This window comes from Orcinus orca, chromosome 16, assembly GCF_937001465.1.
Source record: "Orcinus orca chromosome 16, mOrcOrc1.1, whole genome shotgun sequence".
Lineage (NCBI taxonomy): Eukaryota > Metazoa > Chordata > Mammalia > Artiodactyla > Delphinidae > Orcinus > Orcinus orca.
This window is the reverse complement of record NC_064574.1, coordinates 29,304,240-29,328,376: the sequence shown is the minus strand read 5'-3', so window position 1 is coordinate 29,328,376 and position 24,137 is coordinate 29,304,240. Positions and strand designations below refer to the sequence as shown.

General features: G+C 50.3%; 1 protein-coding gene across 2 annotated transcripts in view; it reads left to right on the top strand.

Moving 5' to 3' along the window:
• PDYN (prodynorphin) overlaps positions 1-20,007 on the top strand; it is a 29,843-nt gene extending 9,836 nt beyond the window's left edge. For both annotated transcript variants that reach the window (XM_049699745.1, XM_049699746.1), the window contains 2 exons: positions 16,258-16,398; positions 17,768-20,007. In XM_049699745.1, the coding sequence (XP_049555702.1) occupies positions 16,270-16,398; positions 17,768-18,397 (759 nt within the window). In that variant the 5' untranslated portion in view covers positions 16,258-16,269 and the 3' untranslated portion in view covers positions 18,398-20,007. The remainder of the gene's footprint in view (positions 1-16,257; positions 16,399-17,767) is intronic.
• The last annotated feature ends 4,130 nt before the right edge of the window (positions 20,008-24,137 follow it).

Genomic DNA, 24,137 nt, shown 5'->3' with positions numbered 1-24,137 from the left:
AGACGCTCCTGGCTCTACCACTTACTGGCTGTGCGACCTCAGGCAAGTGACTGCACTGCCCTGAGCTCAGTTCCCCATTTGCAAAGTGGAGTTAATGACACCTATGTCATAGGGCTGTTGTGAGGGATAAATGAGGTGCTTTAGGGAAAGTACAATACCTAGCACCCAGCAGGCACCTGATACACGGTGGCTGTGATAAGGTTTCAGTGATTTGAGATTTAAGGCTTTTCCCTTTTTCGTTTGGGCAGAAACATTTCCCATCACTGACCTCTTGTTGCACTGTGGCTGAGGTCAAGAGGGGGCCCCGTGTGTGGTCGTGAACGTGAGGCCTGTAGTTCAGGATTCAGAACACAGTAAACAGGTGTCCATTCTTGCCAAATGCTGGTTGGATTCTGGTTCAGGACCTGTTCCCAGGTGGCTGGAAGTGACAGAGGAGCATCATGGGAGATGTGACACAGCAGAGAGGGGCTCACACTTTGGAGTGAGACAGACCTCGGTGCAAGTCCTGGCTTCACCCCTAATGTGCTGTGCTACGTGGGAGCTCACTTTACCTCACTGGGCCTCAGTTTCTTTACCTGCAAAGTGGAACTTACAGTGCTTCCCTCAGAGGGCTGCTGAGAGCTTATTAAAGACCATTTGTTCCTGGCATCGTGCCTGGCACAGTGAATAATGGCATTTATGCACGTGTTGCTCTTGGGCATCAGTGAGGTAGGAGTTCACAGCGTGGGCTTTGGCATCAGATTAACTTGAGCTTGGGTTCTTTTCCATTTGAGGGCTGTGTGCCCTTAGCTGAGTCACTGCATCTCTGAGTGTAGTGTCTTCCTCTGACGGAAGAAGGCAATAACACACCCACCATGGGAGTTTGCTATAAGGATGAGATGACGTAACACATGGAGGTGACTCAGTAGGGTGAGGGCCGTCAAGCAGATGTGCGAAAGCTATTAGCCACAGTGATGAAGTCCTGCTGCCAGCCGAGGCGAAACAGGAGAGGACGGGAGGTTTGGCCCATTGGGAAAGGGAAGTTCTCTCCAATTGCAGTTCATCAGCTCAGCTGTTGGTATCTGTCTGCACTCTTGGCTGAGAAAAGGAAACACAGCTTTTCCTCTGCCTTCTCGTTGCTACTGGAGAGCTTTCCTCCACCAGGAAAACAGGCACCTGCTTCCCCAAGGCCTTTCCTGCCCCCTCCATCTTCACCATTTTTAAGTGTAAAATTTAGTATCATTAAGTACATTCATAATGCTGTGCAGCCATCATGGTCTCCATTTCCAGAACTTTCTCAACATCCCAAACAAAAACTCTGTGCCTTTTAAGCAATAACTCACTATTTCTATGTCCTCCCAGCCCGTAGTAACTTATTTTCTACTTTCTGTCACTATGAATTTGACATAATGTTTTGAGGTTCATCCATGTTGTAGCAAGTGTCAGAACTTTATTCCTTTTTATGGCTGAATAATAGTCCATTGTACGTAGAGTACATTTTGTTTATCCATTTATCTGTTGACAGACGCTGGTTTGTTTTACTCTTTTGGCTGTTGTAAATAATGCTGCTAAGAACATTGTTGGACAAATATCTGCTTGAGTCCCTATTTTCAATTCTTTTGGGTATACACCTAGGTGCAGAATTGTCGGGCCATATGGTGGTTCTATATTTAACATTTTGAGGAACCACCCAACATTTTTTCCACAGCAGCTGTACCGTTCTACGTCCCCCATCACAATGTGCCTGCCCTCATAGTTTACACTCCACCAGGGCGTACAGGTGATAACCAGACAAACGGATGTATCATATTAGCCAGGGACAAATGCTGTGAAGACAAATAGAGCTGGGCAAGGGATCAGGACTGCTGGGGCAAAGGGTGGGCAGGGGGTCTGCTTGAGGAAGTGACATCGAAGCCAAAAGCTAAATGAAGTGATGGACTGAACAGGAAGGCAAGGGGTGTTCCAGATGGAAGGCACAGCACGTGCAAAGTCTCTGCAGTAGGAACGTGTTCGGTGCGTCTGAGGAGCAGCAGGGAGCCAGGGTGGCTGCAGAGCAGTTAGTGGGCAGGAAGCAGAGGTGGGCAGAGAACGGGACCTGCAGGTGAGGGCTGTGGATCTTATTCCAAGTGGGATGAAAACCACTGGAGTGTTTTAAACAGGGGTGTAGTATAATCTGAGTTAACATTTTTGAAAGAACCTCTCTGGCTGCTGAGGACACAGGGCTGGGGTAGTCATCCAGGAGAGAAGTGATGGGGGCCAGCCCCGGGCGACGGAGCCACAAACAGTGAAGATGTGTGCTGACTTGGATGTGGGGCCAGAGAAAGAGGGCGGTCAACGATGACTTCTCCTCAACTCTCCTTGCTGCCAGGCCTTTGCCTGAGCTGTTCCCTCTGCCCAGAATGCCCTTCCCTCCTTTTGCCTGGACAATTGCTACTCCTGCATCAGTTCACCTGGCTCTCACCTCCCTGACTCTGCTCCTCCCCAGGCCCCCACTGAGCTGAGTTGGGAGCCCTTCTTCTGTGTTCCCACAGTGATCCCAGTCTCCTTCCAGTCCTGTACTCATCATAACTCTAGGAATGGCCTGTTACTACATCTGCCTCCCAACCTGGACTGAGTATGAGAGAGAGAGAGAGGGAGAGAGAGGGAGAGAGAGAGAGAGAGAGAGAGAGAGAGAGAGAGAGAGAGAGAGAGAGAGACTGAGCATTGCTACATCTTAAGCACAGCTTCTGACTTCCTCTGTCCCGTGGGGGCCACACACAGACGCGGCTCCCATAGCCAGCAGCTGGTGCAGGTCCTCTGAGAGCCGCACTGGGCACACTGTGGCGTGAAGACTGGAAGCTGAGCAGAGGGTGGGGACTAAATTCCTAACTTCCACTGGAATCCTCCCGAGTGAACCACATCAGCTGTCCCCACCTTCCAGTGCAACAGGTGGATAAAGGAAATACACAGATCTTTGTGAATGAGACGGAACCAGGGTGGGGAGAAGCTGGGAAGCAATACAGCTCAGGTTGGGGCACAGCCTGGAGTCCATGGGCTCTGCCGTTTTCTAGCTGCACCACTTCATACCTTCACGCAGCCTCTGTCCCTTATCTGTAAAGCGGGGTGGGAACCGCATCTAATTGCAGGGTTGTTGGGAAAATCAAGTGTGTTAATAACCGTGAATGGTTGACAACAGGGCCTGGCATGTAGGGCGGCCTTAAGAAAAGCTGGCTTTATTTTTTCACTTGTCTATCTTCTGCCAAGTTCTTCCTTATTCCTCCCCAACAGAACGGTTTGAGGGCTGGTGGTTTCAAATACCTCCTTCTCTTCAGCCTTTGCTTTTGGTTCACATCAAGATCTCAATCAGAGACGTGTGCCCTGAGGACACAGCAGAGCTCAGGTTAGTCCTGACCCTGCATTAGGCGGGTGCCGTCCCCCTGTCTCCAGATGACTCGGGGGCTCAGGGAGGCCAGGAATCCACCAGTCACTACCAGGTAGTCGGCAGGGGCATTGGGATTCGAGCCCAAGTGAGCTTGTTCCAGTTCTGTGGTTTCCTATCCCACGTGCTGCTGCCGTGGGGCCTGCGACGTGACAGAGCATCGCCAAGCCTGGCGGGGGTGAGCTTCAAGATGAACTCCTCTAGGACTAGGGGAGAAGGCTGTTCCTGGCCTTGTCCTGCGTGTGTGTAAAGGACGTTGCAGAAGGAAAGGAAAAGCAAGTGAATGAGCCATTTGCTCTTGCGGCTGACAATAGACTCGGGGGTGAAGGATATGAAACATTAATGACTTAAAGCAGGATTTTCTGCAGCGTCTCTACACTTGCTGTTTTTACTTCTCTTTATGATAAATAATAGTCAAGAGAGGCCCTACGCCTCTATTCTTCCAGTGCCTGCTGGCTTCCGGGAATGGGTACCCCATATCTTAGGGCCTTTCTCTATTCGAGGTTATTACCAAGAGCTTATAGAGGTAGAGGGGAAGAGGAGGTGAACAGTAAGGAGGACAGAGAGCCGCTGGGGTGAGGATTTGGCTTTGGGGGTTAAGAAGCCACCCCAGTTCCCAGATCCCCAGGTGGCAGTGAACATTCTCTAGCCAAGCCCTCTGGGTCGCCAGGAAGGGAGGTGGCCTGAGGTACGGCCAGGCACTCCCTGAACTGGGGCCACGGCCATGGCCACAGCCACGGCCAGGTACTTGGGGTCTTTGCCTCTGCCTGTCAGACCCTACATGCTGCCTGGGAAATGGGACAAGGAAGGAAAGGGGGACAAGATCAGATTCCAAAGAGTCCTCTCTGGAAGGGAGGAGGGAGACCTCATCTCAAAGCTGGAGGGGGATGTGTGGGAGCCGAGCTTTGGGGCCCGAAGGGCTGGGTTCAACTCCTTCTCCCTCTCTGTGTGTCTGGGGCCTCCCCGAACTTCAGCTGCCTAATCGGTTTGAGGATGCATTGCGGCATGCAGACCACCTGTTGCTTGTTGTGAGTATACAGTGAACCGTGCAGAAGTGTCTGAAACGTAGTAGGTGCCCAGTGAACGGCCCCTCGCATCTTCCAGCTTGTAATGAACCAGGTGTAGAGAGAGGACGATGCCCCTGAGAAGTGTGGTGCATCAGAGCAGGAATGACATCACTGATCATCAAGACCAATGGTCATGGGACATTCATCACGTGCTGTGTCGCACGTCCTCTTGTTTCAGCCTCACAAGATCTAGATACTGTTATCTCCATTTTACAGATAAGCAAACTGGAGCTGAGGCTGGAAACTTGTCTATGGTCTCTCCCCTGGTGAGCGAGAGCTGGGAATCAAATCCACATCCTAAATAGTGTAGCCTCTGCTATACTGGGCAGGTGGAGGAACATTCCCAGAGAAGGAAGGGTGAGGGAGTGAGCAGGGTCAGATGAACCTGGGTTTGGATCCTCGCTTGGTGACTTACTTGCTGTGTGTCTTTAAGCAAGTTTCTCAGCCCTCTAGCCTCTTTTTCCTCATCCGCAAAATGTGAATAATATTCACTACCTGGCCAGGTCATGGAGATTAAACCCAGCAAGGTTGGCTAACTGCCCGATGCAGCATAGGTACCCACGAAATGGGAAGCCCCTGCCTGACTTGTGAAACAGCTGTGCCGCCCACCATAAACTGCTTATCTGCTGTTGATTGAGGGGAGAAGCATGTTCTCTTCCAAACTCAGAGACCCCCCTATGTTCTGGAAGGTATTTGTAGCCATGAAGAGTGCAGCCTTCAAGCTGCTGCTGGCATGGGGCCAAGGTGCACACGAGGGGGGTTTGCCTCCCCGCCTGGAGTGCGTGCAAACGCATATCGTGGCCCAGATTCTGAGGAGGATTTCATGATATTCATTCTGTGTTGCCGCCAGAGAAAAGTAAACCGCAGCTCCTGGCTGCTGGGGAAGGGCTGTGCTTTTGCCAGGGCTGGTTGTGCCTGGCACCAGCTCAGGCATGTACCGGAGTCGACTGTCGGTTGCAGGCAAATGTACACACAAAAACATTCCAGCACACGCATGCACCAGCCATACACGCGGCTGCCACAGCACACAACACAGGGCCACGCACGCCCCTGCTGGCTTCCTCTGCCTCTTGTCTTTCTTCTCACAGGACTCTTGCAGCCTCTGTCTCTGCATCTGTTTGTCGTGTGGCTTCTGAGTTTGTCTTGTGTCCTGGCTTCCTTATCCCTCTTCCTCTGTCTCTCTGTTTCTACCTGTCTCTTTGGGCTTCCTCATCTCTGAGAGCTGACACTCTCCTTGTGTCTCTGTGTTTTTCTGACTCGTTCTCCCCTGCTTTGTCTGTATCCCTAACTGTCATCTGACACAGTCTCTCTGTTACTGATTCTCTCTGAACCTTTCTGTTTTGCTCTCTGTTTCTTTGACTCTCTCTCCCTCTGTCTGTGTCCATCCGTCTCTCTGTCTGTCTCTCTCTCTCTGACTCTCTCATCTCGTTCTGTCTCCATCTGTCTCTATGTCTAGTTGTCTGTCTGTTTATCTCTATCTCTGTCTCTATATCTGTCTGTCTGTCTCTCTCTCTGAGTCTCTCTCTGTGTCTCTAACTCTTCCTCGCTCTGTCCTTCCCCATGTCTCTCTCTCTTTTTCTGTGACACTCTTCTGGAAATGCATCAAAGACTGAAGTGGCCGGATTTCAAGTGACAAACAGCACTACACCCAGAAACCACCCCCTCCCAGCGCGGCTGCCTGCCTCCTCCACACGCTCGGTCACGAAGAGAAGCCTATTGTGTCGGGCCCAGGGAGTTCGAGTTGAAGGGCCCAGGGGTCTGCGTCTCTGACTGCTCTGAGCTACTTTCCCATTGGCTCTGAGCAGCCTGTGCTGAGCAAGGACTGAGCGACAGGGGGAGGTTCTAGTCCATAAAAGCGGGGCCGAGGCACCAGAACTGCCATTCTAAGGGGCTTTGGCTGTGCTCACAGCCACCCCTTCGGCACCTCCTTCTGGACCAGAGTCAGGACCATCCTTGGGTCTTCCGGCCACCTGCAGCCACCACCCTCCCACCTGCTCGGCCAGAAGCTGCCCAGGGACAAAGGGGAGCACAGGTAATATCCAGAGGGTGTTGGAACCCTCTCTCTTGGTTTTATTTATTTTTCCTGATTCTCTGAACCTGGAGAGGGTGGGAGCTTGGGCTGGGGAATTTCCGGTTTGGGTCTGATTATCTGGCAGAGGTAGTAAGAGTTATGAGGCTAGTTTACAAAAGCCGCATCAGTTTGAGATGGACTGCTCTTTGGAATTCCCCTCTCCGTACAGCCCTGTCTTAAACAGATGGGTCGCTCCCTCCCAAGAGGACCACTCCTCGGTTTCGGCCAGGGGTGGGGGTCTTCGTTCCCTGGGAGGCTGCCTCCCCATGGTGGTGCCCATGCGAGAACGGGATGCCCTGGGTGGAAGAAGGGAGAGGTTTAGCTAATCAGAGTAATTTTAAAGGTCAGTGATTCTCGCTGGACTTAAGAACAAGAGCTTGGGGACATTAATGAGACGTCAGGGCTCTGGCATTTACCATGTATCGTGTACATCAAGGTACAGCCAGGTTCAGCCTTTTCATTCTTTTTGGATCGTGTTTAATCGCTGACAGGGTGCTGCCTTGAGTGGCTTCCTATGATGTAATTTTACACAGAAATGAAGTTTGGGGTTGTTTTGCTGGGAGGGGAATGGGGAGAGAAAGTGACAACATGCCAGGAGACCCAGGCTTAGCAGGATTTTTCTTGTCAATTTTACTTTGAGAGGACTTGTTGCTTTCATGTAAATTACAGCCAGAGGAGTCAAGGTTAAGCAGGGAGGAAACTCAGATGGGAAAGGCATTTTCTCACCGGTAAAGGTATCCGCATTCAAAGAAAGTAGTATAGAATCTCAAAGTTTGATTTGCAAGAAAGGCTGGTGAGTTCCAGGGAAAAAAAGCCTGCTGTGACTCCAAGATTGAATAGTAAATTCTGTGACCTCGTACTTTTTCCTGGGTATCTTTTACCTAGAATCTCTCCAAACTTTACAAACATTCCTTATTAAGCCTCCAAGCTTCCCAAGGAAACGACCTCTTCAAGGTTATTGGATCTGATTTCAGTTCCCCTCCCACAGACCGAAAGTCTTCATCAACGTCTTTCTTCCAAGGGTTGGGAAAATATACCAAGGCTTGTCTTTCTAATTTGACAGGCTTTCCAGTTATGATCCGTTGCAAAAACGTTTCAGAATGTCAATCTGCTCCTCTTTATTTTTTTCCCCTGCTCCCCCTCCCATCGCTGCACCTTCACCTTCTATCTCTTTTCCCCTCACCTTCTCCCCTCCCTCCCCCCACCCCCACCCCGTCCCACTCCACCTTGCCTTTTGTTCTATTTTTGCAGGTCATTTATCTCCAGGCTTTGAGATCTGCGTGGGGGAGCTGCTGCAGCAGCCCAAGCAGGGCGAGCTGTGCTGCTGGGGGAGGTTGCTGAAGGGATCTCAAGCCCACGGCTTTGCCCCAGATGAGCTAGAGGGTGGCAGGCGAATCCCATGTTTCTGCTACAGCTGGAAGAGGGATACTTCAGAGTCTTCTTAGCAGTACCCAGCACGTTCTACCAGAGTGGGCAAAGGGACCAGCTCTGGAACTGTTCGAGAAATTTGCCATCCCCTAGGCACGCGGGGAGGGTTTAGGCTCTTGAGGAGCTGGGAGTTTTTCATATAACCTCTAAATGTGTGTCTCATAACACCCGAGACAGTGCTGGGTTCAGGTCCCCGGTCCTACCACTCATTTGCTGTGTGACTGGGGACAGTAGCGCTCCCTGAGCAGTAAGGACAATAATATTCACCTCCTGAGGTTACTGGAGGTTCCCATGGGATACAGTAATAGGGCTGGCATTTAGTAGGTACTCAGGAAATGCTAGTGTGACTGCTCAAGTTTTCACTGTCCAAAGCGGCAGAACTGGAGCCCTCCCCTTCCCCCAACCTATGATAGCATCCTTGATCATCCCACTCCATCATGCTGTGTGCTACGTCCAGGAAATATGATCTAAGGTCTAACATTTCTGTTTGGGGGGCTGGCCCTCCTCTCCCAACCCCACCCCCTTCTCTCCACACCAACAGAAGATTTTATGTCTTCAGCTGCCACCGCAGGATCTCGAAGTCTCTTCTTGATCGATCCTTCCTAACTTCCCCGCCCATGGCCCACCTCTTGGGTCATTCTTGCACAATTATTGTATTTATTAGATGTCTTCCATCTTCTGAGTGGGATCAATAGTTGGTGGCTTGATTCCAACGCATGTCTGAGAAAGTGCAGTCAGCTAGCTGATTATCTCTCACCGTTTTCCCTCATCCCAGCCCATAAATGTTGGTTAATCTCACTGGGTCCGAAAAAGGGCTAAAACGATTTCAGCGAGACAGAGCTGGCCATCATTGTGGCAGGCAGTAAACGTTGCTGGAGACACCCAGGTAAGCCCAGGATCAGGCCCTGGAGATGGAGAGGTGTCCCTGGGTCCTATGAAGTTAGACGTCATTAATCACTCCAGCCGGAGCTCAGATGGAAGCTCCTGGCAGCAGGGTAAAGGCCCAAGGCCACGAGGTACATCTCCTGGCTCTGGAGTCCTCTCCCTGAATCCTTCCAGACATTCTCTTGGCCAGAGTGGTCACTGCAGGCCGCAGGCGTGTTCACCAGGGGGCAATGTGCCCATAGGCATTTGGCCCCTTGGCCTATTACTGGACAGTTTGATTTAACCTGACAAGAGGTTACAAAGCAGTTATTATGTGGTTGGGCCACTGGTCCACCGGCCACTAGAAACACAGGGCAGATCAGAGGGTCGTGGGAGGAGGGAATTGGTGTTTGTGAGTCACATAGTAGGTCAACCTCCTGATCAAGATCCACTTCCTCTCTGCCTTCTCTCCATCCCTCTTCTTTTCCCCTCTCCTCCCCCTTCCCCTTCCTTATACCTTCTCCCTCTCATTCCCATTCGCCCCCTCCCCATCTCTGCTTCTCATGTGTATTTTCTTTTCCCACATGGGCTGTCATCTCACTCTCTGCTTTTCTAGGCGTCTTTATCTCTTTCTCTCCATATGCAACTCTCTGCCATTCTCTTTCCCACTCATCCTCTCTCTCTCTCTCTCTCTCTCTGTCTTTTCACCTCCATCTCTCTGTCGACTGCTTTTCTCCCCATCTCTTAATCGCATCCCATAACAAAGGGTGGGAGTTCCATAGGAATCTTGCTCTCAAATAACATTCTTTCAAAAATACACTTAATGAACACCGTGACCGTGAATTGCAGGGTGGTCCCCCCCCATCCCCCCAGATTGATCATCCATTCTTTGTTAATGACTCTAAGGCCTAACAAAAACACTTTTTTCCAGTTTGGGGGGACTCTGTTGGCCAGCCCACTGGAAACCCACAAAGGTGAACTTTATGTATTTTCCAGGGGGGTTTAAGTCCCAGAACAGCCTTGTCTTCAGGACCGTGAACTGGAGTGGGGGGAGCCCAGTGCCTAGAGCTCAGGCTGGTTTGTGGACTAGTCTCAGGCAGACCCTAAGCCTGCTCCCTGTGGCCTGGCCTCTTGGCCCAGTCATCTTGCTTTTCCAAGTCTCTGTTTCCCCATCGAGTAAATGGCTTAGTGCTCAGCCTACCGGATCCTCCTGAGGGGAGGAGGAAGCAGTCATTGAGATACAGGCCCGTCCCTGTGCCCTAAACTGGGGCTGTGGCGGACTCAGAATCCCATCTCTGCCACACAGGTGCTCAGGGCCTGGGGGGCTCTGTCACGTGGTCCCCACTCTTCCACCTGGAAGCTGCCCTGGAGGGTCCACGGGAGGCCCCGGGCCTGGCACAGATCAGCAGCACAGCGCTTGCTGGGGTCACGGCCAGGGTGTGGGAGGTCCCAGTTCTGTCTCCATTTCCCTCCTGACTCATGATGTGACCTTAAACCAGTGACTTCATTTCTACCTTTTCCCATTTCCTCTTCTATCAAATAGGGATAATCATATGCGATAAAGTGCTCAGAGAGGTAATTGCGATGTTAAATCAAGCCATTATTATTCCATGCTGGGTTTTTAAATAAAGATGCTGGCTGCTCCTCGGAGCCCTCCGACTACAATGTAGAAATATCAGGAGGAGGTAAGAGGGCCATCAGGCCTTTGCCATTCAAGGAACTCTGGGCCCCTGGTGAAGAAAGGGTCTACAGTGTGTTGGCCTTTAAATGGTGCCGTCCAGGGGGGTCTTAAGGAACTGCGGCCGGGAGGTGATACAAACCCACTGACAGGTGAGAAGACTGAGGCTAGGAGAGGGGGGTGATCCCACTCTGATTTCCCCAAGAAAATCGGCTTCCACACTGTTAGAGTAATTAGAATGATAAAATGGTTATAAACGTAACAAAAGGGGTCAGCAAACTTCTTCTGTAAAGGACCAGATAGTAAATATTTCGGGTGTTCCGGGCCCTGTGGTCCCCGGTTCAACACTCAGCTGTGCTCTTGTCGCATGAAAGCAGCCAAGACACTATGTAAACAAATGGGGCGGGTGTTGTATGAATCAGGGTTCTGCAGAGAAACAGAAACAATGGGATGTGTACATATAAAGACTGGATCTAAGGATTGGATCATGGAGGCTGGGGAGTCCAAAATGCTCTTTCCCCTGAGGGGAGAAGCACCCTCCTCCCGCACCAGCCTCTCTCACTGGGCTGTCACGATGTGCCTCTAGGTAGTGGCTGAGGAAACGCTTCCTAAACCTGCAAGTGGAGAGGTTTTTCTCTGGGGGGGGGGCCTTAGGAGGCTCCTTCACCGTAGGCCACGCAAGCCCCCTACCCTGGCCCCTCCCCGGGGTCTGCGCACTGACTCACTGCCCCTGGAGCTCACCCAGCAAGCTCCCTTCCGCGTCCTACACAGAGATCAACAGCAAAGTTCCTTTTCTCCTGGCTCCTGCCAAGTCAGGGACCATGAGCCAGCAGGGCTATCTCTCGTGTACAACTTCCAAGCTAATCCCCACAGCAAAGGCGAAAACTCTGCCCCCAACCCCCACCCCGGGGCTCATCTGACGTTGCTCAATAATTTGTTTATCCTACACAAGGAAGGAAACAGGATGGCTTAGGAAAACCGCAGGGCTGATGTGTCTCTGTTAGAGACCGGGTAGATCCATTTGGAGGCCTAACTCTCCCACTTAACAAGCCAAGTGGACTTGAGCAAGCAACTTCTCCTCTCCCAGCCTCAGTCTTGTCCCTGTACAATGGGTATGAAAACATTCACCTCTGGGTGTCTGTTGTTGTGAGGGTTAGAATAATACGTGTAAAGCAGTAACGCACAGCCTGGCACGGAAGAGGCTCTGTTATTGGATTGATGTGACCATGGATACAGAGCTCTCAGCCCCAGCCTGCAGTAGGCGGTCCACACAGTTAATTAGTTCAACTCCTTTTGCTTCCCCTCGGTTGCAGGCCCTGTATTATCACTCCGTTTCGCCTCTTTCTTTTCCCATCTCCTGTAGCCCAAGTAAGGTTGGAATGGAGCCCCCATGCTCCTGTCTGTTTCCTTCTCTCTGCCCACCCCCCACCCCCCACCCCACCCCCGCCCCAATGCCTTCGCTCTTTCTGTGTCTCCCCCCTTCATGGCCCTCCCGTGCTCACTTTCTCTCCTCTGCCTCTGTGTCTCCACTTTAGTCTCTCTTCCTCCCTCTCTCCCTCTGCCTCTCACTGCTCTGTCTTTGACTGGTTTTCACTTCCTCCCTGTCCCTCTCCCCCCACCACCCCCTTATTTCACTCTCTTGGTCTGGTTTTCCCCTCCCTCCTGTCTCCCCTTTCCTATCTGCCTCTTCTCTTTCCTCCCCTCACCCACTCCATGGTTTCCTTAACATTTGCCAATTTCTTTAGCAGGTGTTGGTTTTAGATGCCCTGCAGACCTGTGAGATTTCTCTGGGGGCACAAAAGTATGAGCCAGAAAAATTCAAAGGGGCTTCCTGAGAGGTCCAGGGTTGCCTGGTTATTCACTCAACACATGCGTGTGGAGCTCTTGTTCCTGTTCTAACCTTGCATTCGGCACTAGGGACACCATTCGTTCAGTCATTCATTCATCAATCACTCAAACTTCCTTAGTTTTCCCATCACTCTAGAATGAAATGCAAGCTCCACCTTGGCCTGCAAGGGCTGACACCATCCGGCCTCTGCCCACGTCTCCTCTCTTGTGCTCCCTCATCCCTCTGGCCTACTGGTCATCTTTAAACACACATACTCTTTCACCTCAGGGACTCTGCACTTACCAAGTCCGAGCCGGCAGGAGACTCAGAAAGAGGCAATTATGTGATAGACAGAGAGCTGTGCGCACTCAAAGGAGGACCCTAATCCAGACAGGATTCCTGAAGGAGGCCACCGAGACTGAGTTTTGAAGAACAATGAGGGTTAGCCAGGCCAGAGGGAGAGCGGAGAGGATGGGCGGCATGAGAAAGGCGCTCCATGTGCCAAAGTTTGGGCCAATGGGGCACAGGGGGCATTCGTTGTAGAACTGCAGGAGGTTTGGTCAGGTCCAGGTCAGACGGAGCTCACATCCGGTCTGGGTGCTGTGCCCTTGCTGGGATTCCTCGTTCAGATGATGTAACCTCTCTGTGCCTCCACTTCCTCACTGCAGAGTGGGGAGAATATCAGTCCCAGCCTTTGGGCGTTGCTACGAGGACCCCTTGCATTGAGATATGAACAGGTCTCAACACAGGGCCGTGCACACAGTGAGCCAGGTCGATGGCAGCTCTCCTCGGCAGGAAAGCCCTGGAGGGCCTGGCTCGGGGGGATGGAGAACTCGGACACAGGGCAGGGTGCAGTCACACTGTCATTCAGAACTGTCCTCTGGCTGCTTGTGTGGAGGGTGTCTCAGGGGCAAAATTGGAGGCGGCTCTGGAGCCAGGAGGGAGGAGCTGGAGGCTGGGGAGGAGGTGCATTGAAGGGACTGGGGCTGTACCGGATGGTTAGAAAGGTGGGCTTTGGGGCTCTGGAGCCAGACTGCCTGGGGGCAAATCCCAGCTTTGCTGCTTACTAGCTCTAGAGTCTTTGCAGGTGTCTTATCTCAGTTTCCTCATCTGTGAAGTGGGCATGACAACAGTACCCACTCCACACAGTTGCCGTGAGTATAAATGAGTTCGTTCATGAGAATCACTCAGGACAGCCTGAGTGCTCACCAACCATCAGATCAGCTAGAACTATCATTATTAAATATAAAGGAAATGGATGAAAAGAAAGGATGCTGACACTGTATTTGCCTGGGACAATGAGATCTCAAATGGAGCTTCCTACTGTAGCAGCCAAGCTGGGCGGGAAGCTTTGGGCCAGGAGTTAGAGGGTGGTGATGCTGCCCCTCCCCAGTGGATGAGCAAGACCTTGCTAACCTTGTACAAGGCCAGCCCAGCCATCGCTGATAGGAGAGAAAACATGAGCTGCCGGCTTTGTATCTGCACATAAATGGCACAGCTCACTGGCCTGGAACCCAAATCCGCTCAGCAGTTGACAGAGCGTGAGAGAAACTTGAGGAAGGAGAGAGGCGTGGGATGGACACAGGTCCAGCTCCCCGAGGTTTCTTCTCTGAGCTTCTCTGCTTAGGGGAGCAGACCTAGCCCAGCCTCAAGAGAGGCAGAAGAGCCTTTAACTGCTGTGTGACCTCAGGAGATTCACCAGTCCTCTCTGAGCACCAGCTTTCTCATCTACCAAGTGGGGATAATGATGCCCACCTCTCACAGATGGCAGGTGGGTTGAGAATAATATACAAGTAACAGCTCTGTGCATGGGGCCTTCTGGGCCTCACGGAGGGTTCAGCTGCTAGAGAATCAAAGTGGTTCTAGAAATTGTAGTCATGTATGGGCACATGTGTGGGGAGTCCAACAGATTGTGCCTGCACACCAGCTTCACCACTCACGCGGGTGCATGGGGAATTCACTGAACCGAAAGTGTCCTCCTCAACGGGGAGGAATGAATGAGATGACAGACACGGGGGCTCAGTCAAGGCCTGAAGCACAGTAGGGGCTCCGTCAATGGTGCCTGGGCTCCTGTCAGGCATGCTTTGGAGGGGAACCTACTGTGTGCTCTGAGACTAGCTCTGGGCTATGGCATGGGGCCCTGGGGCCATGGGTGGAGTCTTCTAACCCCCCTCATCACCTGAGGAAACAGGGCAGTGTGCAGGAAGGGGAACTAGGAGAGGGGAGGGAGGACAGCCGTACCTGAGAGCAGCGATGGAGGCTGCAGACTACAGGGACCAGGGTGGGGAGAGAGTGGCAGCCATGCCCGGGGTGGTGTCTCGGGGAAACTGCCCATTCCCAGTTGGGAGTTCTTCACTGTGCCCCCATTTGACAGCATCTTGATATTTGGATTATAAGGAGCTAGCTATGAAAGGGGCAGCTTTTAATAGACTCTTTGTGAAGCATTAATTCATCTGCCTAGGATTTATTGAGGGCCTACTATATGCTGGTCAGGTTTGTGGGTGCTGGTTACAGTGGGACTATGCCAGTTAGGGTCTGTGCTCACAGGGAGCTAATATTCTAGTGGGGAGACGATAATAAACAACAACAACGACAAGCATCAAACGGTAGGACAGTCTGAGATGGTGAGTGTTCCGATGCAAAGAAAGCACGGGGATGCGAGAGAGACCCAGTAAGCTGTGCTAAACGCAGGGGTCAGCAAATGCCTCCCTGGTGATGGGACACTGAATTCATTCAGTTACAAGAAGGAGTGAGCCATGTGGAAATCTGAGGCCACAGTACCACAGATGGAGAAACAGGAAGTGCAAAGGTCCTGAGGTAGGGGCAAGCCTGGCATGTTTGAGGAACACAGAGAAAGTATTTCAGAGATGAAAACAAGACACAGCTCCTGCCTTCATGAAACCAAAGTCTGAAGACTCACATAGGTAATTACCAAGTAGTGGACTATTTTAATGGAGGAGGCACTAGTTTCTGGGATAATACCAAGGGGGAACATCATTTCCAGCCTAGGAGATCAGGGAAAGCTGCCTGGAGGAGGTAATATCTACTCTAGGACCTAAACAATAGGTAACAGAAGAGGAGAGCAGGGTTTTCCAGGAAGAGGGACTAGCATGCAAAGGGCCAGAGGTGGGACAGGTGCTGATCCATTCATTAGGGGAATTATAGGTAGCTGGATGTGGTCAGAACCCAGAGCTGAAGACTTGGGTGTAGGGATGGAATTGAGGGTGTCCCTGACATTTAGGAAAAGGGCCAGACCTGACCCAGCCCAATGGGTCTGATCCCAGCATTGATATGCTGAGAAAGGCATTTCAAGGTGGGCAGGAGGGACCAGAGAAGGAGCTGGAGGCAGGGGGCCAGCATGGAGACAGGTGAAGGTGGAGCTATGGCTGGAGTAAGGAGAAGTGCTGGGGTGGGAAAGGTCCACAGCAGAAAGGACTGAGCTGGGGACAGCTTGGGGAGCAGGGGAAAAGGGAAGGGGACGGAAACCTCAGAGAACACAGAAAAGCAGATAGCCTCGTGTCTACTGGCAGGTGCATGGGCAGAGTGGGTTGATGCCTGACAGATCTTTGTCTACTTCCTAGCTGTGGTAGCAATCACTTCCCCTCCCTGAGCCTCAACTTTCCCATCTGTTTAATAGCACAGCCCACATTAAGAGTTGTTGTGCAGATTGAATGTGAACACATAGGAAAGCTCCTAGCACGTTGCAGGGACTCAGCACGTGTTAGTCCCCTTCTTTGGCCGTTGGCCTTGGGTACCCACTGCTCCTCCCTGGACCTCTGTTGTCTTGACTGTCCCACTGTAACAAGAACGACTGCCTTGCAGTGCAGCGCTGCCAGCAGGAGCTGGCTTTGCAGGCTCAGGACACACCCCACAGAGTAGGCAATCACAGATTTCATTTCCTCTTTCTCCCTCTCCGGCAGGAAGAGCCAAGACAGAATGGCGTGGCAGGGGCTGGTGCTGGCTGCCTGCCTCCTTGCGCTCCCCTCCGCCACAGCAGACTGCCTGTCCCGGTGCTCCTTGTGTGTTGTGAAGACCCAGGATGGGCCCAAACCCATCAACTCCCTGGTGAGTTTCAGGGACTCCTGTGAGTTTCCACAGATGGAAGGGACCATCTGTGTGTGGAGTCCAGAGAGGGAAGGTAGCAGGCCTGGGCAGCTGTGAGCCTGTCCTATAGACTCATCCCATCTGTGCAAGGCATGTCCTGCCATGGTCAGCCTGGGTGCCAGGGACTTTGTTTTCCAGCCTCCTGTCCCCACCCCAGATCTTACCACCATGGGTTCATTCAGGTTTGGGACTCAGGTTTCCAGGGAGCCTGTTGCCTGGTAACAAGGAGTGTCATTTATGAGGTGGTGCTGACTTTGGGAGTCAGCAGCCCTAGATGAACTTTTCAGAGCTTCTCACCACCAGGCCGATAGGCACCTCCAGATCTAGTCACTCGCAGGGAAGGAGCTCTTTTCACCACCCCTAGATGCCAGGATCTGGTTGTCAGGATCCGAGCCTGACTCCTCTCCTGGGGCTTTAAGCATCTCTTGGCTGGCCTTGCTGGCTTTACTGTGAGTCAAACTTCTCCCTGTGCCTCTCCCATGACAACAGACAAGCTAGAGTAGAGGTACATGGGTGTGGTGGACAGAATGTGAGCTTTAGTTCTGCCAATTCTAGTTCCATGACCCTGGAACCCCCTCTCTGAGCCTTAGTTTCCTCATCTGCAAAATGGGGGTGATTCCATGAACTGAGGATGCAAAGTATTGAATATACAATTCTAGCCACTCTTTACTAGGATGCATACAGTGCACCAGGTGCTGCCCATATATGATCTCAAAAGAGCCCAGTGGTTAAACATGGTGATTCGTGGCATTAGAACCTGGGTCCAAGTTCCAGCACTGTCTGGTATTGTCCTTGTGGTCATTGTTATCATCATCACCATCATCACGTTTAACTCCTCCCTACTGCTATGAAGTAGATACTATCATCCCTCCAGGTTTGATGAACCCTTAAACATCCCCTCATATGTGTTCTTTCCACCATTCTGCATTGCTTCTGATCCCCTCTATAAGGTGATTGCAGCATCCTTCACACCTAGGAAAGGTTGGGAGAACCAACTATTCCCTCTGGAGTCAGAAGTGGAAGATTATGGGTGAGCACAGCAGAGTGCTATGGGAAGATCTTATCTCCAGTTTTGGCAATGTCACCTGTAGCCAGGTGCCCTTGGGAAAGCTGTTGCACCTCTCCACATCTGTTTCTTCTTCCTCCACGTGAGCGCAAAGTCACCTACCTCTATGTACCACTGGGAGCATTAAAGTGGGCAGCCCGGGGCTTAGTAATGTTTTTTTAATTTTCTCAGACCTGGACAGGGGACTCTCTGGGGCAGGGGCTTGTAGTTTGACGGTTTGATGGTGGTGGTATTACCACTGTGGTCTTTTGGGGTCTTTTTCAGATTTGCTCCCTGGAATGCCAGGCCGCCCTGCAGCCCGCTGAGGAGTGGGAGAGGTGCCAGGGCCTTCTGTCTTCCCTCACTCCCTTCACCCTCGGGCTTAATGGCAAGGGAGACTCGGAGAGCAAGGCAGCTTTGGAAGAGCCCTACAGTGAGCTGGCGAAGCACGCGGGGCCTTCCTGGAAGGAGCTGGAGAAAAACAGGCTCCTTCTCAGAACCCCAGCGGAGGAGAATGATCTAAGCAGCAGCCTGGCGGAGAAGCTCAGGGGTCTCTCTGGCAGGTTGGGGGAGGAAGCAGAGTCTGAGCTGACTGGGGGGGCCCAGCCGAACGATGGTGCCATGGAGGCTGGAACACTGGATTCCGATGAGGAGGACCCCAAGGAGCAGGTCAAACGTTACGGGGGCTTTTTGCGCAAATACCCCAAAAGGAGCTCAGAGGCGGCTGGAGATGGGGATAAGGTGGGCCATGAGGACCTGTACAAGCGCTATGGGGGATTCTTACGACGCATCCGTCCCAAGCTCAAGTGGGACAACCAGAAGCGCTATGGCGGTTTTCTTCGGCGCCAGTTCAAGGTGGTTACTCGGTCTCAGGAAGACCCCAATGCCTATTACGAAGAGCTTTTTGATGTGTAAACACCTCTCCATCGTGGAGTTGAGTCAGGAGCTTCCCGTAATGCCCTTCCAGATTGGAGTGAACGCATTCATCTGCCCCTATAGCCCCCATCCCTACGCTCAGTTCAGCATTGTCTATAAGACATCCAAACCTAGCCTGCCTCTCTTCTGCCTGGGTGCAGTGTTTGTCTGGGTCAGTGAGGCGGGAGGATGGAGGTTCCCCTCTCCAATAGGCTTAGCGCTTGGCTCCAGCCCTACAACTCTAAAACTACCACCAGCAGCAGCTTTTGGTATCAATCGCATTCACGTGACTCTCCAACTCCAGGAATCCAGACTGACCTCTTGATCTCTCTGGATCTATGATCAGGCATTCTGACCAATGCCCCTCTCAGAAGAAAAACGAGCATTCCCCCTCTCATGCAGATATATTCATTGATATAGTATATGCGTGTATCATAAAACATACAAAAGGTAGAAATTTAAAACAAGATAGATAAATAAAAATCCTAACATTTTATTCTCAGACCTCAAAAGAGCTCCCTACAATGGAGACCATGCTTTAGGTAAAAAGCTTAAACATTGCCTTTTATTGGAGCAGGTATTCCTACACTAGAGAGTTCGGGCTCCCAGTGGGTTAAATGTTCAGTTATTGTACTCTGAGTTCACATTGTTTAGAAACACACCTTTTGAGAACCCAGTTCCTGAACTCCAGTCCATGTTGGTATGCTGGACAGCATCCAACTTCTCACAGGAGAGGAAGGGAGTGAAAATCCCTTTCGGAAAATGTTAATGAGAGCAGCTCACCTTCTGAATGCTGAAATGATCAAGGGGGGAGTGAGGCAAACCAATTTGTTCTGCGCAACATACTCAAAATGTGGACCAGTTCCCTCATCCCTCATTAAACAAATTAAACTGATCGGTATCACACTCCAACCCCAGGATGAACCGACGCTGAGTCAACTTGATGAGGTTAAGCACAGCCGTGTTCTTGAGGAGCTGAATCAGCCTCCAAGAGTCCAAGCCATCTGGACAAACATATGCATTGGGCCTTGGGTCAGGGAATCCAGAAGCAACAGCTAGAAAGAGCAAGAGGCCCTCTTTAGGTCCCCTGGTGATTCTTTCCTCTTAATGCCTCGGAATAAAGCTAGAAAGAGGAATGAAATGATTAAATGCTTGAGGACAAATGAGCTCCCTTGATTCAAATAACCCGGAAGCAGAGGCAGGGACCTTAATCTAAGTCCTTTTCTCTGTCTCTCTGCCTTTCTCTGTCTCTGTCTGTCTCTCACATCTCTCAATCTCTCTTTCCCTCGCTCCCTCCCTCCCTCCCTTTCTCTCTTTTTCTCTCTCTTGTCCCCAGGCACTGTGGTTTGGTTTGTGGATCCAGGAAGCTGGTCTGGATGGGGAGGAAATGAACATGAGTTTGGTTATTTTGTATAAGATGCTGCTGAGCACACCTCTTCATGCACAACCCTCACCTCTCATGATGTTCTGAAATGTATAGATTGTTTTCGAGTTACTTTGTGTGCTTTTCAACAACCCATTTTTGCAATCTACTTGGAATTTCCTTAGTCCTTAGCAAGCCTGTGTTATTTCCAACTCCTCCAGTACAATAAATAAAAGAAAGACACTGATGTGTGTGTGTGTGTGCGCGCGTGCGCACGCACGTGCACCTTAGTGCCCAAGAGTGATAAGACCTTTTGCAGAAAAGAGAGCTGGGGAATGAAAAAATATACATATACACATACACACACATTCAAGTCAGAAAACTAAATGTAGGATAACAGAAAGAGCACAAACTTAGGGTGCCATAGCCCTAAAGTTTGTTGAAAAGTTGAAAATCTGTTTGACCTTGAGTAAGTCATTTGACCTCTCTGAGCCTTTGTTCCCTCCTCTGTAGAATAAAGGTGAACAATACCAATTTTTTAAGGTGGCCGTGGGGGTTAGGTGCAATCAAATATGCAAAGCTCCTAGGACATAGTGAGCACTCAGTAAATGAGAGTTTTCTTTCTTACATTGTTTTAAGGAACAGTGACAAAGCGCAAGCATCCAGCAACACAGTGGGGAAAGGAAAGAGGGGTGCTGTCTCCTATGCTGGCTGAACAGGCAGGAGGGACAAGTGTTTCCAGACAAGGGGGAGTGTGCTAGGGATGAAGAATACTCTAGAGAATGGGTGGCACAGTGTCCTTTACTAAAATGACATCTTTCTTTAAATGGCATAGATGTCTTTAAGTAGAGCTAGAAGATTCAGTGGCTACAGACCTCATGGCTTCCACTTGGACACTGGCTTTCTTAGTGACTTCATAGAAAATACAGAGTCAGGGAGACCTCATTCATTCCCTCATTCATTCAACAAAGTAATTGATTCAACAAAGTAATTTTGCCAGGTGCTGGAGGTACAGGAAAATAAGATGGATAAGGTCTCAGCACTTATGGAATTTACAGCCTAGTGGGGGAGACAGAAAAGAAACAAGTAAACAAATATAAATATAAAATTAAAAATAAATTTAAATGAAATTTAAAATATTGGTAATTGTTGTAAAGGAAACAATTGGGATTTGGTAATAATGGATAACATGGGTAGGGGAGGAATCTCCCTAAGGTATTCAGGAAATCCTTCTCAAGGAATATTCCATCCTTGATAGTCATAGGATCAAGTTGGAAGGAACCTAAGGTTGGGATTATCTCCTCCAACGACCTACCCTGTGCCAAAATTGACACATTGATAAGAAATTTCAGTCTGCTCGAACACTTTCATTGACTTAGACTTTACAACATATTGCTACTGCTAATGATTCCATACTGGAAAGTTCCATCTTTATCTTGGGTTAAAATTTAGGTTTCTGTCAGTTTTACCCATTGGGTCCTGATTCTGCTGTCTGCTAGCCCAGGAGATTCTCTAAGGAAGGCTTTTCTATTACTTGCAAACACAGGGCTCCTAACCATCTCAAATAGGTTAAAGAAGCAAAGGAAAAACAAAAAAGGGGAATTTGTCGGCTCACACAAAAGAAAGAGACAGGATCTTTAGCTTCAGGTAGAGCTTGATCCAGGGGCTCCATAAGGACACTAGCACCTCTACTCTCCTCTGTGTTGGACATGCTTTTAAGATGGCTGACAGCAGCTCCAGGCTATACCAGGCAGGTTCAAGTCTAGCATGCTATTCTCACAGCAAATCCCAACTAGAGTTTCACTGCACCTCATGGGCTCTAAATGGGTCAAATGTCCAATTCTGAGCTAATGCCCATCATTATGCACAGATTACTATGATGCTCTGATTGGTCAGAAATGAACCACATGATCACCGCCCGAGCCAGAGTTGGATTCAACCAAACTCAAAGGAGCTGGACGAGGAGTGGGAAAGGGGGTGCTTCTTGAGAGGAAAATTGGAGCATGGTTCCCAGTAGGAGAACGAATGAATGCCAGTCCACCAAACAGGACGGTCACCACCCTATTGAGTGAGGGTGGCTGGGTGTGGGCTAGGGAAAACTGGAGGGTGTGTACCAGGGGAATGTGGGCCTAGAGTAGCCAGATTTGATTTTTAAGACTGTAGAAATTTAGGTTGCAGGTTTTTTTTCAATGTAGGCAAGTAATTTTTTTTTTAAGTACTGAGCAGAACAAACAATAATGTGTTCAGGATGAGACACATTACTCTCAGAGACCACTACTTTGCGACCTTTTTTTTTTTTTTACAAGAAACACTCCTCTTTTTGGTTTTAAAATTTTCTCCATATGCTATGGATTCTAGAACGCTATTGTTCTGGACTCCCTTTTTTGGATGAATTTCTCTTGGTCGAGGAGGGTTGTCCACATAAGGTGGAAAGAGTGTGGCCAGGGAGGGGTCACAGAGACCTGGGCTCAGATCCCACTTACCTGGGTGGCTCTGGGCAGGCCACTGTGCTTCACTGAGCCTCAGTTTTCAATCTGTCAAATGGGGAGAAAAAGATTGACTTCTCTGAACAGAGGTGAGGAGTTAGTAATGTAAAGTCTGTGACACATCTGACACACAGGGGTGTGTGACACTTGTTGCTGCCCCCTCTTGAGGGGCGGTGCCTCTGATTATGTTATTCCAGATGTCACCTGAGCAAGGCGCACACCTTGCTCAGAAAGGACAAAATTCTCCTGGTGGTAAGAAAAGGACATTAAAAATTTTTTAAAAAAAAATCAAGTTATAGCCTACCTGCTGTAAAGTGTACTTAATCTTAAGTGTGCAGCTCAGTGGATTCTTACATATGTACACACTCATGTGACCACCATTCAGATTGCAATATAGAACATTTCTAGCATCCCAGAGGGGTGATCTTTTTTTTTTTTTTTTGGGTGATCTTTTTTTATGAGCTGTTTGTGACGATGGAGAGCAAGCCAGAGGAAGAATTGGAATAAAGACATCACAGGCCCTGTGGAGTTCTTGTTCTTTGTTCGTGTCACCAAGGCCACTGGGCAGTGATCACAGAACAGGCGTTGGTTAAGTGATGCCAACATCCCGGTAACCTTAAATGAGCGTGTTATTAATAAGCACCCGGTCTCCACGACAACGCCTTATGCCATCTCCAGTGAGGAGAGTCTTGTCATAATGATCATGACAATCCTCATGGTCCCTCACATGTGGATCACCCCTCCCCCACCCCAACTCCAAGCCCTTCACACAACGAGCCCAGTGATGAGGCTTATTAATTAAAGGCCCCAAAGCTGAAGACAACAAGATCCCCACGACAGTGCCAGGAACAATGGTGCCCTAATAGGTGTCACTTCGGCATCTCTGATTCATGTGCTGGGTCCCTGTCGTCTCCCATTATAGCAGTGGAGATTGATAACAAAGATTTGTAATTACTCTTATAATATGTAAATTTGCACATGAGCTGCACTCCCACCCTCTTTGTCTTATCTCTAACTTAAGCCAAGCCCCATTATTCTTTGTCCCCGGGGCTCCCCTCCTCCTTAATCATCTTTGAGTTTTGCCATCTGAAAATACCCTCTTGTCTCACTCTTAACTCCCCACTACCCCAGGGTGGCTCCTGAGGGACCTGCCGTGGTGCTGGGAGACTCAGGAGCGCTCTCCTGTCACTGGTAAGATCCATGCGGCGTGTGAATTTGGAGAAGGAGCCCTGGGCTGAGAGTCTGGGGACCTGGGGTCTGAGTGTGGTCCCGGCTGTGCTAACTGCCTGTGGGAGATGGGTTTTGAATTCTCCAGGACACAGACTTCTCATCTGTAAAACCATGTGATGGTATCATCTGGGCTTTTGTCCCCTCGAGAACTGACACGTAATACCTGCCCCACTTCAGGCACTGAGTCAATAACTGATGAGCAAAGCAAAGGACCCTTAGCTTCCTTACCTGAAAATGGGGGTGATGAGTCCTACCCTGGCAGGTAGTGGGGGGGGTCACATGAGAAGATGCAGGGACCATGGCCCAAAGTTGTCGTGTAATTAGTGCTAAAATGCCCTCCTCACTCGAATGCATCCCATAACCTGATGAGTGTTTATTGAACACCTGCTGTATACCCTGCCCTGGGGTAAAGGCAGGGCATTCAGTGGTGAATAGGCAGAGTCCCTATTTCGTGGGGCTCACCTTCTACTGGGAAAGACCAATCGCCTATAAACGAAGGAATGCGTCAATGTTTCTGGTGGGTATGGGGGCTGTGCAGGAAAATAAAAGGGTAGGGGGATGCCGGTGATGATGGGCAGGAGGTGTTACTCAGAGGGGTCACAGAGGCCTGTCTGAAGGGGGGACAGTTGACCAGAGTTGTGTGGGAGGTAGGGGGAGTGTT